General features: G+C 39.7%; 1 protein-coding gene across 3 annotated transcripts in view; it reads right to left on the bottom strand.

Moving 5' to 3' along the window:
* The window catches only part of ARHGEF10 (Rho guanine nucleotide exchange factor 10), an 888,980-nt gene that overhangs the window by 616,515 nt on the left and 257,000 nt on the right, over positions 1–15,465 (bottom strand). For 2 of the 3 annotated variants that reach the window (XM_086926411.1, XM_086926412.1), the window contains exons 9-10: positions 1,936–2,052; positions 1,687–1,801 (exon numbers count right to left, since the gene is read on the bottom strand). In XM_086926411.1, coding sequence (XP_086782537.1) covers positions 1,687–1,801; positions 1,936–2,052 — 232 coding nt within the window. The remainder of the gene's footprint in view (positions 1–1,686; positions 1,802–1,935; positions 2,053–15,465) is intronic. The other variant, XM_086926413.1, reaches the window with a different exon arrangement.

Here is a 15,465-nt window from a genome sequence, read left to right as displayed (position 1 = left end):
GGGGGAGGTAGCGCTAGGTGTGGTGAGTGCAGACTAGTCAGGAATTAATTTTAAAATGAAATGAAGTCTTCACCCAAAATCGGAAAAGACAACAGCGGGACACAGAGGGCAGTGCACACAAAGAATAATATTTTAAAAACAGCTCTAGAGAAGGAGTAAGAGTAACCGCCCGGCTCAAGCCTCAGGCGTCAATTGCAGGATTCTCGCGAATAGAGTCCTTCTACTGTTTTTATACTGTTTCCTCTCGCCCCAAGGGAGGAAGCCCTACCCAAGATGGCTGCCGCACTAACTCTGCCCGAGCCCCAGGTCGAACAGCCCCAAAATCGTCCGGACCCTCTGGGGGAGGTAGCGCTAGGTGTGGTAAGTACAGACTAGTCAGGAATTAATTTTAAAATGAATTGAAGTCTTCACCCAAAATCGGAAAAGACAACAGCGGGACACAGAGGGCAGTGCACACAAAGAATAATATTTTAAAAACAGCTCTAGAGAAGGAGTAAGAGTAACCGCCCGGCTCAAGCCTCAGGCGTCAATTGCAGGATTCAGATTAGTGACTACAAAATCCACCATTGTCCTATATAGAACTTTGGCGTAGTGAACCTTTGGTGGGAATTTGATGGTGATGTATCCTACTGTGAGGAACTCTTGTCGACTTCAACCTTGGACCTTGCCCCACTACAGTATTCTGACATACAAAAAAACTGACTAATTGAGAAGTTAAAAGCTCTGAACGGATGAACCGGTTGGAGTATCCAACCTCCTCCACTGCATTGCAAATGGCCTGAAATCACATTTAGGTGCTGGTCAACAGCAAACTGTTGTTTTTCAATGGCACTTTATTTTCTACTTACTACCTTAAAAAAAGATATTTCATAATCCCTTTGTCTGACTTTTTGGTGCCTTTTTGCTTACTAACTTTTTTCTATTTTTTTGTGATTTGTTTATAATTTTTCTCCTATTTTGTTCATTAAAGAATTGGGACTGTTTGAACTTAATAGGCGCTTGCCCCGGATTACCTTAAGTGTCATAGCTACCGTGGGATTAATAGAAACTCAATTAGAAATATATTTTGGCCTAACCAGATTAGTTGATAGCAGTTATTCCTCCCCAAATCAATACGCCAATTTCTGACAGGTGTTATGAAAAGCAGGGACAGCTCACTGGATCAATTGTGGAACATTGTGGATTTTTCTAAGTGGATTACTTGTGGTTACTTATAGAGTAAGGTGAAACGCAACTTTAAGTGGATCAAATTGTCTAGTACAAATTCAAAAACAAATTTTCCATCGGATACCATAAGAAACAATTATTAATAATTGCTCATTGCTGTTAATTTATAAGAATAGTAATCACAACGTTCATTTTCACTAGCAGGAAAGAAGGCACTGAGCTGAGGCCATTCTATGTAGCTTGAGGAATAGATCTGGGTATGTACTGCGTCACTGGTTCCTACTTTAAAGGCAAAGTGGAGGGCATGATATTAAGATGTGGATGCAAGTTAAGCATATGCCAGTTTCCTGATGTTCTTATTTTATAAACAATTGTTATATTTGTAGAGAGGATGAAATAATGAGTCATGTTTTAATCCTCATGGTACCTTATTGATGAATGATGTTTACTTGTTTGTTATAAAAGCCTGGACAGAGGTTATAACTACTGCCTAAAGGGCACAAGACAAAGGTGACATACCATGAGGTATGAAGGATTTGGTTCGAATATAAGAACGACCCTTCTGTACAGCAGCTCTAGTTTTCTCAAGTCCATCTTTTGTGCCGTCTTTTGCAGCCTTCATCAACCGCTGCATCTGCAAGAGAAGGACCATTATTGATTTACATACTTAGTAATTTTAATATACATAAAAACAGATTTTGAGGTTTCATTGTTTTTCCAAGGTCATCATGCATAATATAGCTCAATATCAGTTTGAAGGCACATCACCTTGATCTCATGTTTTTGTTTTAATTGCTGAATTTCTACAGCTCCCACTCTGTTGGTCATCAAATCTTTCATCTTTTTCTCGTAGTGATCCTTTAAACGAGTTAGGTCTTGAGAAAGCTACACAAAGAAATACAGTACACACTTTACAAAGCTAGTTTATTGGCAGATTTAGAACGACAAAATATTTTCAAGGACTAAACCGTTTACATCGCGATTTAGAGTTATTAATGAATGAATGAGCAAATATACGAGCAAAAGAGATTTATGTGCAGTTAAGCATTTTGCCTAAATAATTGCTCTAATATAGCTAGGAAATTAAGTTAAATAAGTACTTTTATTTTCTTAATCCATATTAAAAACACAGCACAGACCCTCCGCATGCAAGAACACAAACTCTAAGCACTACATATAATTATCAAGAAATCGTACTCTAGATACATTTTGAGCTTTACCAACAAAGGCACACACCTTGCCATGGATTTCTATTACATTCCTCTGAGGAAAATGGATCCTACTGATCTATTTGCTTTCTAAAAATAGCATAGGTAATCATTTCATATGGATATGTTAAAATAGTAACAACATGTAGGCATCAAAACAATGCAGGTCTTTCATGTGAACACATTCCAAAATATAATATCTTACATTTTCACATAAATTTAGGGAAATAATTGCTTCTGATCAACTACTATTTGTAATAGTATTTTGCATAGTGAAGGCGTTGCCAATAAGTACAAAGAAGCCTTTTTTATGTTTGCCAGGAGAATGACATTTTATTTAATTAGATTTAATTTCAACTTTATTGAATTTTGTTTAATTAGATTTCAATTCTTTAGAATGCAACACCCAAAAACCTGCAGTAGTAATATTTTCCAATTCACTAAAATGGAGATGCAAAGTAAAATTCAAAGGTCAACATGATGCTTCAATCTCAAAAATATGTCCACATCATTGTCAAGAGGAATTCAATTCGAGATGAAAATATTGCCTACGGGCCTTATTATGACTTTGGCATTGTGGAAGCAGGCCGCCACAACCGCGCCCCGCTCCCACACTGCCAAAATATTAATTGGACCGCCCTCTGTATTCTGACTGAAATCCAGATTGGGCAGTCCTGTGGCAACTGGCCCACAGAGTGCCTGTTTAATGGTAACACCACTGCAGGTACCTGGAGGACATGGACTTTTAAGTCAGTGCCCTGCAGGAACTGGTGGGGCAAGCAGATAGGGGGTACGCCATGTGCCCTGTGCATGAATCCCCTAGCATTTATGCAAGAGGTAGGGCCTCCTTGGTTTCCTCTCCGCCACACTTTTCATAGCGGGCTTTCCGCCATGAAAACCGTGACGGAGAGGAAACTCGTAATATGCTTGGCGGGGCCGCAGAGGCCCAACCAAGCATATTGGGGCTTCAAGACCACTGCAACATAACCAGGGATCTCTGATTCCTAGCAGTTGAGGTGGGGTCAATGCGGCCCAACTGCACAAGTCGTAATGGGGTGGTCAGACCACTGGTGCCCACACCATCACTGTGGCATCATCGGTTTGATGTGTTACCATAGTCTTAAAAAGGTCCTAAGTAAATTCTGTACTTTACAGTACTTCTTAAAATCATGAAAAGTTTAAAACAGGACTTTTGTGATTCCTGCTTAGCCCTATAAATCCCGGCATATACTCCAAATAGAGGAGTAACCCTACAGTAGCTGGTATTCCTTTGAGCAGTAAGTTTCTAAATTTTGAAACCTGGCCTTTGTGAATCTGACTAAGAGAGATCTGTCACACACAGTCATGGATGCATCTCTATAGATCAAGGGGTGCAAAATGATAATAGTAAAACATATACAACTCTAAAACAACATGTGTGCATCATATGAAATGTTAAACTATGCTGGAAAGAAACGAGGACTCTTGGAAAACGTAAGTGCATGTAAAATCCCAATTACCCAGATTAATTTCCTTCCCAGGTCCAGAACAAAATCCTGGACAACCTGCCATTTATTAAGAATTAACATATATGCAATAAATGTGATAAGAAATTGAAACACAACCCCAAAATCCTTGCAGGACTGACAATGCTAAAAAGTCAACAAATACAGCTTGCTGGCCAAAGTGGTGTGCATTATTATTTGTGATATTCTTTGTACAACAGTATTTCAAGAGTATTCCGGGAGACTCTATGACAAGGGCATCTTGCAATCACATGTGTATAGGTGGTCCAGGTCACAACAGACCTGTACATACCTCAAAGTACTATTAAGGGCCAACAAATTAAAATTCACTGGGCAACATTTCCAAAATACTTGTCATACATATCTGATCCTCAGCTAGTCTTATACCAACTATCAGGACAACACGTGAGGCCATTTGATTGATATTAATATGAAAGATTGCCAATGATTTCGCCATTGAAGCACAAAGAAACCACACGCAGCTCATGGCACGCATGTCTTAATCAGTATTTTGTGAAAGAATTGAGCTGCTACAAATCAATGCATTGTGGATTTAAAATCACTGCTTCTAAAATAGCCCTTATATCACATTCTTTAACCTCGGGCCATTCAAAATCCCTTCACCAAACACACCTTTCCAAATTAATCATCTTTAAAGGAAGGGGGGCACACACTGCTGGTATATAAGCGTAAGTTCCCCTTTACTTCGAGGTAAATTTATTTTGTGATCTATTCAGTAACCTACAATTAAGGACATTATCATCATGATTTGGTGCTGATATGTCTGTGTATTTCTAGATTCATGTTCTGTTTGATTTCCCATCTTCAACGGGAAGCACCAGTTGGTATTAGGGTGCTTCAATGCTGCTTGCATATCATCAGGTTATGCTGATATGCCAACGTTTCCTGTCAGTATTGTTAAAGCTCCTGTAAGAGAGTGATAGGGCTGCGGAAAACTTGGAATATCCCTGCTTACTTTGCAGTGGTACTGGACCTTATGACATATATGCAGCATTTCAAGCACCCCTAATCTCTCATGCAAAAAACAGACCTTGTAAATTTTCTTCGAAAATACATTATTCATAAAATGACCGTTTAACATCATAAATTAACAAATTTGATTTAACTTGATTGCATTCACTTGCCTATACATCATTCACATAAGGTCTTCGACTGCATATATTTCACTCAACCCCTCATCTCCACCTGCACCTCCATACTATGCACCCATTCTCTGTTCAGACTGACCTTACCAGCCTGGCTAGTTTCCTCCCGACACCACTGCAAGAGCTAAAAATTAAGTTGAAAAAAGCAAGTAGACTGTTTACTGATATAAGAAATGAAATGCATTAACGCGGTCTAAAGCCTGCTTGGTTCTGAAAGCAAATGGTAGCATTTGGGCTGATTCGTCGGTATCACTTCCTTTAACTGTGCAAGTCTGGACGATGGTGGCTGAACAGGTGGTCATGCCATTTCCTGAAAGTGCTCGTTTTTATGTCATTGTGTTATTTCGAAAGGGTGAGAGAGTTAATAACGATCACATAAGTGGGTTAAAAGTTAACAATATGTGAACTATTGAGGCACGCCTTTGTTGCTGGATTTAGGACAGTTTCTATATTTAGGGAACAACATGAATCGAGTTGATGCCTATGGAATCAGTAATGAGACCACAGACTAAAACTGAAACAATTCTACATGTATTTTAAGAGCCCAGGTCCACAGTACTCAAAAATCCCCATGGTCCCACTCCTGTGTCCAGAGTTCCATCTCTTTCTCCTGCCTTCATCTTTGGAAGGCCGACCAGAACACCCTGAGTCAAGATTGGTTCTGACAGCCAGAGCCAAGGCAGCTATGAGTGAGAGTGACTGGGGATGCTATAAGCTAGTGTTGAGTCAATCCCATAACCCGCACAGGTCGTGAACTTTTCCAGGAGCAAGGATTGCGGGGTCGACAGACTTGGTTCTGGGAGAAGATGTGGTGCCTCCTCTGTTGGCCGCCCTGGGCTCCCACCATGAGTACCGATTGGTGGGGACTTCGGGCGACCAGCGGCGGCGGGATTCCCTGGATGATGGGGATGTGTGCCATCTTGAATGGCACAAGGTTATCACACTGATTGTGGTTGAGTCAGCAATAGGAAGGCTACTTCCCAATAAGGCCCCTGGCCTGGACAAATTGCCTGGGGATCTATTTCGCTCCCAACCTAAAATATGGGCACCATATTTGGTTGTCCTATTTAATGAGATCCTAATGGGGATTGAGCTGCCAGGGACTTGGCTTGGAGCTGAGATCGTCCCCATATATAAGAAAGGTTGTCCGCTAACCCCACCAAACTACAGGCCCATTAGTCTTATGGATGCAACACAAAAACTAATGGGCAGGATTATTTTGGACAGGATTCTGGGGTGGATGGAGGAAAATTAAGTATTGACCACACTCCAGGCTGGATTTAGGACAGGCATTTCTACTCTGGATCAAATATTCAGTTTGCAGGTCTTTTTTTGGAAAACGGCAAGTGTGGAGGGTGGCAGCCTCTACCTTGTCTTTGTTGACATGCGGGCCTCTTTCGATCTTGTTCTCAGGGAAAAGCTGTGGAATGTTTTGGCAGACTTGGGTCTCCCGCCCTACCTATTGACTATACTAATTAGATTACACACTGGCAATTATGCCCAAGTTAGGTGCGGGCAGGGGCGTAACACAGGCCCCCGCATCCCCCGCAGGCCCCCTCAGCACTGGACTTCGGCCTGAGAGCTGCTAAGAGAGTCCGGAGGGAGCACCTCCACGTACCTGGCAGGGGGGCCCCCTCAATTATCGTTACGCCACTGGGTGCGGGAGGTATGGGGATCTCTCAGAACGTTTTCCTGTTCTGAAGGGAGTACGTCAGGGGTGCGACCTGGCCCCAACGTTATTCTGTCTTTACATCAATGGTCTTGTAGACCATTTAATTGGTGTAACTGACAATGCCGCTCCTAGGTTAGCCACTGGGAGAGTGACCGCTCTGATGTTTGCGGATGACACTCTGCTGTTATCCAGAACATCATCGGGCATTCAGCGCATTGTGGATGGCTTTGCACCATTTTGTGCTTCGCGGGGATTGGAAGTAAACTTGGATAAGACCAAGTTTATGATTTTTAATCCCCCGAAGCAGACACGCCCGAACCCTATTCTCAATGGCATTCTCCTGGAAAGGGTCAAGACCTTTGTCTATCTTGGTATTACCCTGACGGAGAACTTTGATTGGGGCTACCAAATTTCTAAATCAGCTCTCAAGCTATCCCAAGTAACTGGAGGTATCCGCAAAGTCCATAGAATATCAGACCTCAAACCGGCAGCTCCGGCTCTTGAAATATAGCGACTTCAAGCCAGAATGGCCACAGTATATGATGCTGAACTTTGGGGCCATAAAAATACATCTAACCTCTTGAGGGTGGAGCAAAACTTAATGAGGAATTTGGTAGGTTTACCACCAAGCACACCACTTATTCCTCTGCGATTTGATCTAGGCTGGAGTCAATAGAGGAGCTCGTAGCTGCACGGCCTATGCTCTATTGGAAGAGGTTGTAGTCTGTTCTAGAACTGGCCTCTTACAGAGCGGAATTCCTGGAGGTTTGGGCTTCCCTAAAAAGTAAAAATATCCCTTGGTTGCTCCATATTAGGGCTCTTACTACACGGATAGGTCTGCCACAGCTTTGGGAGACCCCTGAGCTGTGTTGCCCGGGGATATCCAAATTGAAACTACAAAACCTGATGAGGCGACAGAACTTACTAGCCCTACACAGATCAGCAACCCTGGGCAAGCTGTCTGCAGAGTTCCTCTTAGTTAAAATGGAATCTCGATTTGAGGAATTCTTAAATGTAATACAGCCACCTCTTGCGAGGAAGTTGTACCTTCAGCTAAGGCATGGCAGTCTACCACTCAGGGCATTTAACTGTAAATGGACAAAATTAGATAAGGAAGCCTGTCCGGCATGTAATTATAAACGTGAAGATGTCTCCCATGTCATGTTTTTTTGTCCTGCATATGCAAACAATAAGGAAATGTTGGTTGATCCAGTTATGCAGGAACCTTGGATTACAACACTTTATTCAGGCTTCCCGGGTCTTAATATATGATACCCACCCCCCTATTGTTCTCGCTGTATCTCGCTTCTTAATTGGTATGTGGCGCAGAAGGAAACATTTTGTATAATATATGTGATGAACTATGAATTCTATATTTCTGCTTTTGACAACTCTTGAGTTTAATCTAATTTTATCTCTAATATGGACTTGTTCGTTATTTATTGTTTTAATGTCTTGTGATTTGTATGTATTTTATCTGCACTTTTATGGTCTTCGACCGAAATAAAGTTATCAAATGAATGCTTTCCTGTAAGGAAGGGTTTGGGTTTTTTCTTACAGCAAAATACAGTATTGTCTCCTCCAAGTCATCACTCCTTGCAGCATATCTTAGATTGACATGTGAGAAGAAGGAAGAGTCTGCTTGAGGAGGTGGAGTTCGTTAAAAAGTAAGGTATGAATATGACTGTACCCAAGAAACTCATAGGCCATTTTCATTACTATGGACAATCCAAGACATGGACAGAATATCATCTGCGCCTCGCAGGGGGCAGAAAGAGTGCTTACACTAAGGAGCCTAACAATAAAGTAACTTAGCCCAAATGCTTATTCGCTGCAACAGAAATTTTCACTATGATAAGAGCAAAGTTATTACTATTAGACATGCCATTAATGGACAGGCCCTCATGATCATAGCAAGGGGGAGGGCCCTAATCATTTGTGGAAGATATATGAATTTACAAATGATTATATGGATTTGATTAGTATAGCACACGAGAAAGGTGTAAATACAAGTCAAACATCATTTAGGGCGCACACTCAAACTAACTTTATTACCAAAGGAAATATTTCTGAAAAGGGGATTAAAATAGAGCACCCAGAACGAACAGAATACAATCTGCAGCATCCCCTGGTTGTGTTTTACCTGAGCTGTACAAACTCTATCACCACCCAGAGAGGTGAAAGACAGACATTCTATGACAGCACCAACATGTCAGTAGACCTTGTAAAGCTGAATCAGAATGCCCCTTACCATATGGGTAAATATGCTTTAGTGAAACGAAAACCTAAATTATCTAGGGATAAGAATCATATCCTCAACTAGGTCTAGAGACAAAGTTTCATAATGACAAAAATACAAAAGTACTCAAGACAAAAACCAATAAGCACTTTGAAAAGCGAAATGTTTGCATGGCTCCACTTTAAATGTGATGTGGACCTAATCAAGCCATGGGGTATTTAGGGTGCACAAACAGCAAACCCAGAAAGCTGGTGTAACTAGCCCTCTCTAGATTGAGGGTTGTTGGGCAAGCAAGCTCCAACAGTTTATGGCACTTAAACAATCACTAAAAATTCAATAATCAAGGATGAAGATTATATCAGATAGTTAATAATAGAACTAAATTAGGTCTTCCACAGATTAGGCAGAAAGTGCCACAAAACATCCCATTCTCAGAATGGCCCTCACTGTGTAGAGTTCAACTTTTCAAATGGCCTACTAAGTGTTATCTTTCTTCCTCTAAAACCTAACTGGCTTGCATTGATCGCTGCATGACCTTGCCCCTAGGATCTTATTTAAATGTGATTATAACATTTTGTTTACTATACATTTTTCAAACTCCGATAATCATAGTCACCTTTTTTCAAATTTTATTAATCTCTGATCATCTCTAATTGAGGCAAAATTATAAACAAAGAAGTGAGAAGAGGCCTTTAAATGGGAAGATTTAAGGTGGAAAAACTAATCGGACACATTGCGAGCCTCCCAAGGGCTCCTCCATATTGTCACTCTGAACAAACTATCAGACACTAAGGGCCTCATTACAATGGCAGATCGCAGCAGCATTGACACTGTCTGACAAGTAGTCCTCAGCCCCACTTGCCATATTATGATAAGACAGGTTTGTAGGTGGTCGGAAACTGTCTATTTCTACTGTGGCTTGTGCTGTGGCCTGGAAAATGGCTGCAGCACAAGCTGCTGTAGAAAACATGTTTTTAAATATCCATGCACCGTGTGCCAGGCACCATTTGGTGCCTGGCACACTGTGAATGGATGTTTGGGGAGCACCAGATATGCCCCCTTGGCCACTGAGCAGTGGCCCATGGAGATGGGGCCCTCAAAGCCCCTTTCTGTCTGCCTTCACATGGCAGTGGGATCACCATATAAAGGCTGAGGGAAAGGGACATCATAATCCCTACAGTGGTGCCTGCGTTGGCACTGCCTCCATGTAGGGATTACAGTCTGACCGCTCCCCCGATGGGCTCCTTGAGCCTGTCGGAGGTGACGGTCTTTCCCCTGACCATTACATTCCGACCACCGGTATTGTAATCCGGCAGCCAGACCACTGCCCTGGATGACGGGTGGACCACCAACATTATGTTGGTGTCGGTCTGCCAGAAATCGTAATGAGGGCCTAACAGTTGCCTATATGTATGTACTAAGACCTCATGCTGTGGGGTTTAAGTAATGAAGACTGAAACCTCAATGACCTTAATAAATGACTTCCCAAAGCTTTTGCTCCTGAGAAATAGGATATCAAACAAGATTTTTTTTAATCATGTTTATCAGCTATCCCTCATTGTTTCTCTTCACTCATAAGTGAAGGTTTATTTTACCAACTGGTATTGTCCCCTGCAAATAAAATGATGAAATGAGTAATTAATAATCTAGCTAAGCACCCAAACCTTATCATTTTTTGGGGAGAAGATGTCATTTGTCTTAAATGCATGAACGCCTTATCTTCCTCATTTATTTCCATTCTATTTTCCGGTCTTTTCAATAGATCCCTTTTGTACATAAAACGACAAAGACAAATTTACTAATAAAAATGTAAACAAATAAAAGACTGTGTTATGCACTTTTGTCAGCCAGTGCAAGCTTATCTTCCAGAAAAAAAATATGGAGAATGAATAAGAAAACTAATGGGATTCTTGAAGAAGAGATTGTGTGGTATTGTACCTATTCACTTCATAATTTCATGCTCACTCCTGTAGAATAAATAAAGATTTACCCCGTGTTAATTAGTTTTCTATTAGATCGCCTCCTATGAGTCTTTACTTTAGAGCTCCTCAAGCAAAGTTATATGACCTGCAGTCATCACCTCATCATCAATTTTAGCTGAATTTCACCTGTCTATACAATTGAATTGTGGGAATCAGCGCACACTGTTATTATCGGTGCATAATTATGAGAAAATTGAAATGTTAAATTAAAAATGAATCAAAGCTGATGTTTTGCCTTAGAAATGTACTTAACAACACACTGTAATATGAAACGTAATCAAAATATGCCAACTGCATTAGGCAGCCATATTCACTGGTAGACCAATGTATATTTCTTTTAGTAAATGGAAGCTTTAGAAATTGTAGAATTATAGACAAATGTATTTGATACCTTAATGTAACTTGCTTAGAATCTTCGTCATAACTGCAAACTGTTCCGGTTTAATAACTTTAATATCTTCCTTAAGCTACATGTTCTTGTTTGCACCAAGCATCAACTTCCTATCTCGTGTTCATATAATGCGGAATAGAAAATTGCATATTTGAACAATAACTCTCACTTACATGAAATACGAAAAGCATTGCCTAACTGGAGATCTTCAAGTAAATGTTTCTGTCTTTAGTATCATTGTCACGCAGTAGAAAATTGAAAAGATGATAGAATAGACTCTGCATTAAGCTTCCCTGGGAAACAAGGTTAACTCTTCCAGAAACAAATATTCAGTGATGTCTGGTACATATTTTATAATAGAATGTTGACTTCCTGTGTTTTTCATGGGAATGGCAAACCAAAGCCTGCTCACCATTGAAATATGTCTCCCCATTGGACCGAAGTGATCAAATCTGAGACAATGTTGTTTACATGTGTTCTTCTCTTTTGTATCAGTGTGTGTTTCTAGTTAGAGGGATGCCACTTTTTGAAGGAAATGCTGCCAGACTCTCTCTCTTGCAGACTTTCAACTATCCTTTTTCTATCCCTGACTGTTGTAGCTACTGCTGCATCTGTTGCACCATGTTTCCCTGTTGAGGCTTTATTTGTAGAGATTGCTAATGCAACTGTATGCTAATGCTCTTTGGATATTCAGACTCGGCTGAGTTTCAGGAACTACTCTTCATGAGGACTTCACTATTTAATTTGATTTTTTTAATGTATGCTCCTATGATCTCACTTCTTTCCCTGAACTCTTTAAGGGTTCTTCTAATAGCTTTTAATACTGGACCTTCGTTTAGAATAGTGATTCACTCATTTATGGAACATGCTTGTCATTTTTGCATTATTAGTGAAATTAACCACAATTTCTTTGATACATTTCTGTAAATGGATTTTATCTGATTTACTAATCGAATAAAAAGAAAATTAGGTTTTCCAATCTCTTTATGAGAATACGTTTTTCGAAACTGATCTAAAAACTTTCATTATTGACAGAACTGAAGAGCTGTTTAATTTTGATGTCGATTAATATGATTTGATTTAGCTTCTATTCTAAAATGGGGGCAAATATCTGTCGACTAAAGGAAAGAATTTGCGGAGAGTTGGAGCCCAGTCTTGTAAGCCACAGATTGAACTGACAATGGAAATACAATTTTGGACTCTTTCCACGGTATCAGTTTTTGGGGCAGAAGAGTACAGTTCACACCTTAAATCTAGCTATAAAATAATTTCCCAAGTTAGAATAAATTACCCAATTACAGAAATCAAATGCCCAGAACCTGAAGATCTGGCAAGGTAATATTCAAAGGCGGTTACTATTTTGGAGGTGTGAGTATTAATAGGATAATGCGTTTGGTGTTGAATTGTGATTTGGAGTTGAATGAATAAATGGATGGAGCTGTTATTTACTTTTATGTAAAGAGGTTGAAAAATTTCAAACTTTCCGTAGTCTAAAGATCCCAGGATAGAATGATGCTGGGATTGTAAGAGCCATTGTTGTATGGTATTTCTTGTTTGCAGGTCTGATGTGAAGCGTGAGAGGTACCATAACCAATTCCATTGATACAGAGATAATAAAACATTGTTGTGATTGTTTATTATAGATTAATGTTATCAGAACCTAATTGCGCAAAAGGGTGATGCAGCATTGATTAGAGTGATTTTACACTTGTCAAGAATGCACTTGCGATTGTGTTTTTTTTGCAAGAATTGGTACATGTTTGTCACGTCATTAGAACATTTGTGCTAAAGTTTGTGCAAGCATGAAGAAATTGTAGAAAGGGTGAACAGCTGCAAAGAATTAAATCATACATCATAGGGTTTGCACTCGGATTGGTTGCTTGGTGTGCTTATGCGCTGGGATTGGTGGTTTGACTTAAAGGTGCCTTGCTGGGATTGGTCAGTGGTTGAGTGAATACCGCATTGAGAGTTGTTGACAAAAAGGCCTGTAGAGAATGGACAAATCTGGAACAGAATCAAAATATTGAATTTAAGTTTTTTGCCTTTCAGTTTATCACGATCAAGAAATGTTTTTAAAGAAATTTAGGATTCAGTGAAGGGAGATGTTACAATCCCAGTACGAATTCCCCTCATATACATCTGTAAAACAATTGCTGTCCAGAGATTTTTATTTTTGATTTGTGCTTTTGGGTCATTAAAGAAGTAATTTATCTTGCGTAGACTTTGCTGATAAGGAACACATTTTTTGGGACAATATTTTTTTAAATGGCAGACATGTTGTTGTGATAATGTAATATTTCAAGAACCACGAGACCTATATACTTCATTCAGGTGTTAAAACCTACGTTTTGGGGGTCAAGTACTCTTCTAGATACAGAGAATAACTCCTCAGAGCAACCGTTCCACCATTTTCCAAAATGCGAGCTATAAAAGAGGAAGTGACATATATAGAAATGAAACACATAATAATTGGTTTTAATCCTATTATGTATATACAAAACTAAGTTTTTGTTCTGAATGTGAAAAAAAAGTTGATCCTCTTTTATAAACAATTCATAGTTCACTTCATTTATTTGGTACACTTGCAGAATGTTGAAAATTTGAAAACAGCATATCGACAGGGACATCATGTTGCACCACAGGTTTTGCAAGCGCATGTATTTGTAAATTTGGTGGCTAGAGGCTTTAGAAATCTCATAGGTTTTAGCACTCCATCAATAACTTCCCAAACAAATTCACATGGATCGTTCTCTACATATGCATGATCCAAAACGTTTACACATCTTCTGATCAAGTAGAATGTCCTTTTAATGTGTCACTTAGTGGGACTGATCTCTTGAACTCACTATACTGAAGATTGGTAAATGGGTGACAGTCAGAATTCATTTGTCACACACATACAAAGTATTTTTCTATGTCTTTAAAGTCACATTCTTCTGTCTCAACAAATTATTTTAGAAACTTCACATGTGTAGCCATTAAAGCTCAGAGCTTTGTTCCAATTTTGATCATAGTGCCATCACCAGTAAGAATATGTGCCCTGATATGTCCCGCCCCTTTTGAATATATCTCTGCAGGGACCAACTTCTGATTGACAAGAATTCCATTCGCACTCATTGGAAACTGGGTGTTCACTGAAGCAGCAGCATTTTTTTGGCGAGTCAACATCTCCAAATCCATCTTGTTCTATGTTGATGACCAGAATTTATCAAGTTTCACATGTATAGGTGTCAAATTGTTGATGCAGGCAAGATCAATTGTTCCCTTGTAGACATTCGTCGGGTTCTCTCATATTGTTTGACAGACAGTTCAAGATAACTGTCAAAGACAATGTGCAGTTCTTGCAAGGTGCACACTGACTTTGATATCTATAGAACACCTCTCATAAGTCTTGCACGGATTAAACCTTGACCATTCGTAATTGTGACATACAGTCCACAACAACAGCAGTTTTCAATGAGGACAAATTTCCAAATTGGAATTCTTCAGGTGAAAGGTTTTTTTCGACCTCTTGTACGAGTTTGTACTTCACTGGTTTGGTTTCATCATCTCTATCAAATAATGTATATGTTGGAAGAAGATCATGCGACAAAATGTCCTTGATAAATTCAACCCTTTCTTCTGCTATATCCATCACTCTAAAGCAATTTTTTTGTAACCTGTTTTGTAGTGGCTGGTTGGATGAAACTCTTACCATGGCAATTAAATTGTGGAAGTGTAGCTTTAGTGATTATGTCAAAAAGCTTTTTCTCTTTTAATACAAATTTATTTTGTTATCCACATATTGTTTGGTAATGTTGTTGTATAGTTGCACAAGCTCAGTCATTATTAGGGGTTTCCTTGCTGCTGCAAGAAATGAAGAAGTCTGTCAGCATATTTATTAAAACGTTCCCCTCTCTTTCTCACAGGTTTGTGGTGAGGAACAGTTTCACAATGACCCATTAATTTTGAATTTGTCTTCTCTCTAAAAATATTGCAAATAGAAAGGACTTGATAATAGACTAGCTGCCATTGAGCAACGTCTTCACTTTTGTGTGTCTGAACAACAATTCCCTTGGAGCTTTTCTGTTATCTCTGAATCATCTGTTCCAGTTGCTTATCTGGAGCCACAGCATTGAACCTTCCCTCTCTTTCT

This window comes from Lissotriton vulgaris, chromosome 6 (genome assembly GCF_964263255.1).
Source record: "Lissotriton vulgaris chromosome 6, aLisVul1.2, whole genome shotgun sequence".
NCBI lineage: Eukaryota > Metazoa > Chordata > Amphibia > Caudata > Salamandridae > Lissotriton > Lissotriton vulgaris.
This window is presented reverse-complemented; position numbering and strand designations above follow the sequence as displayed.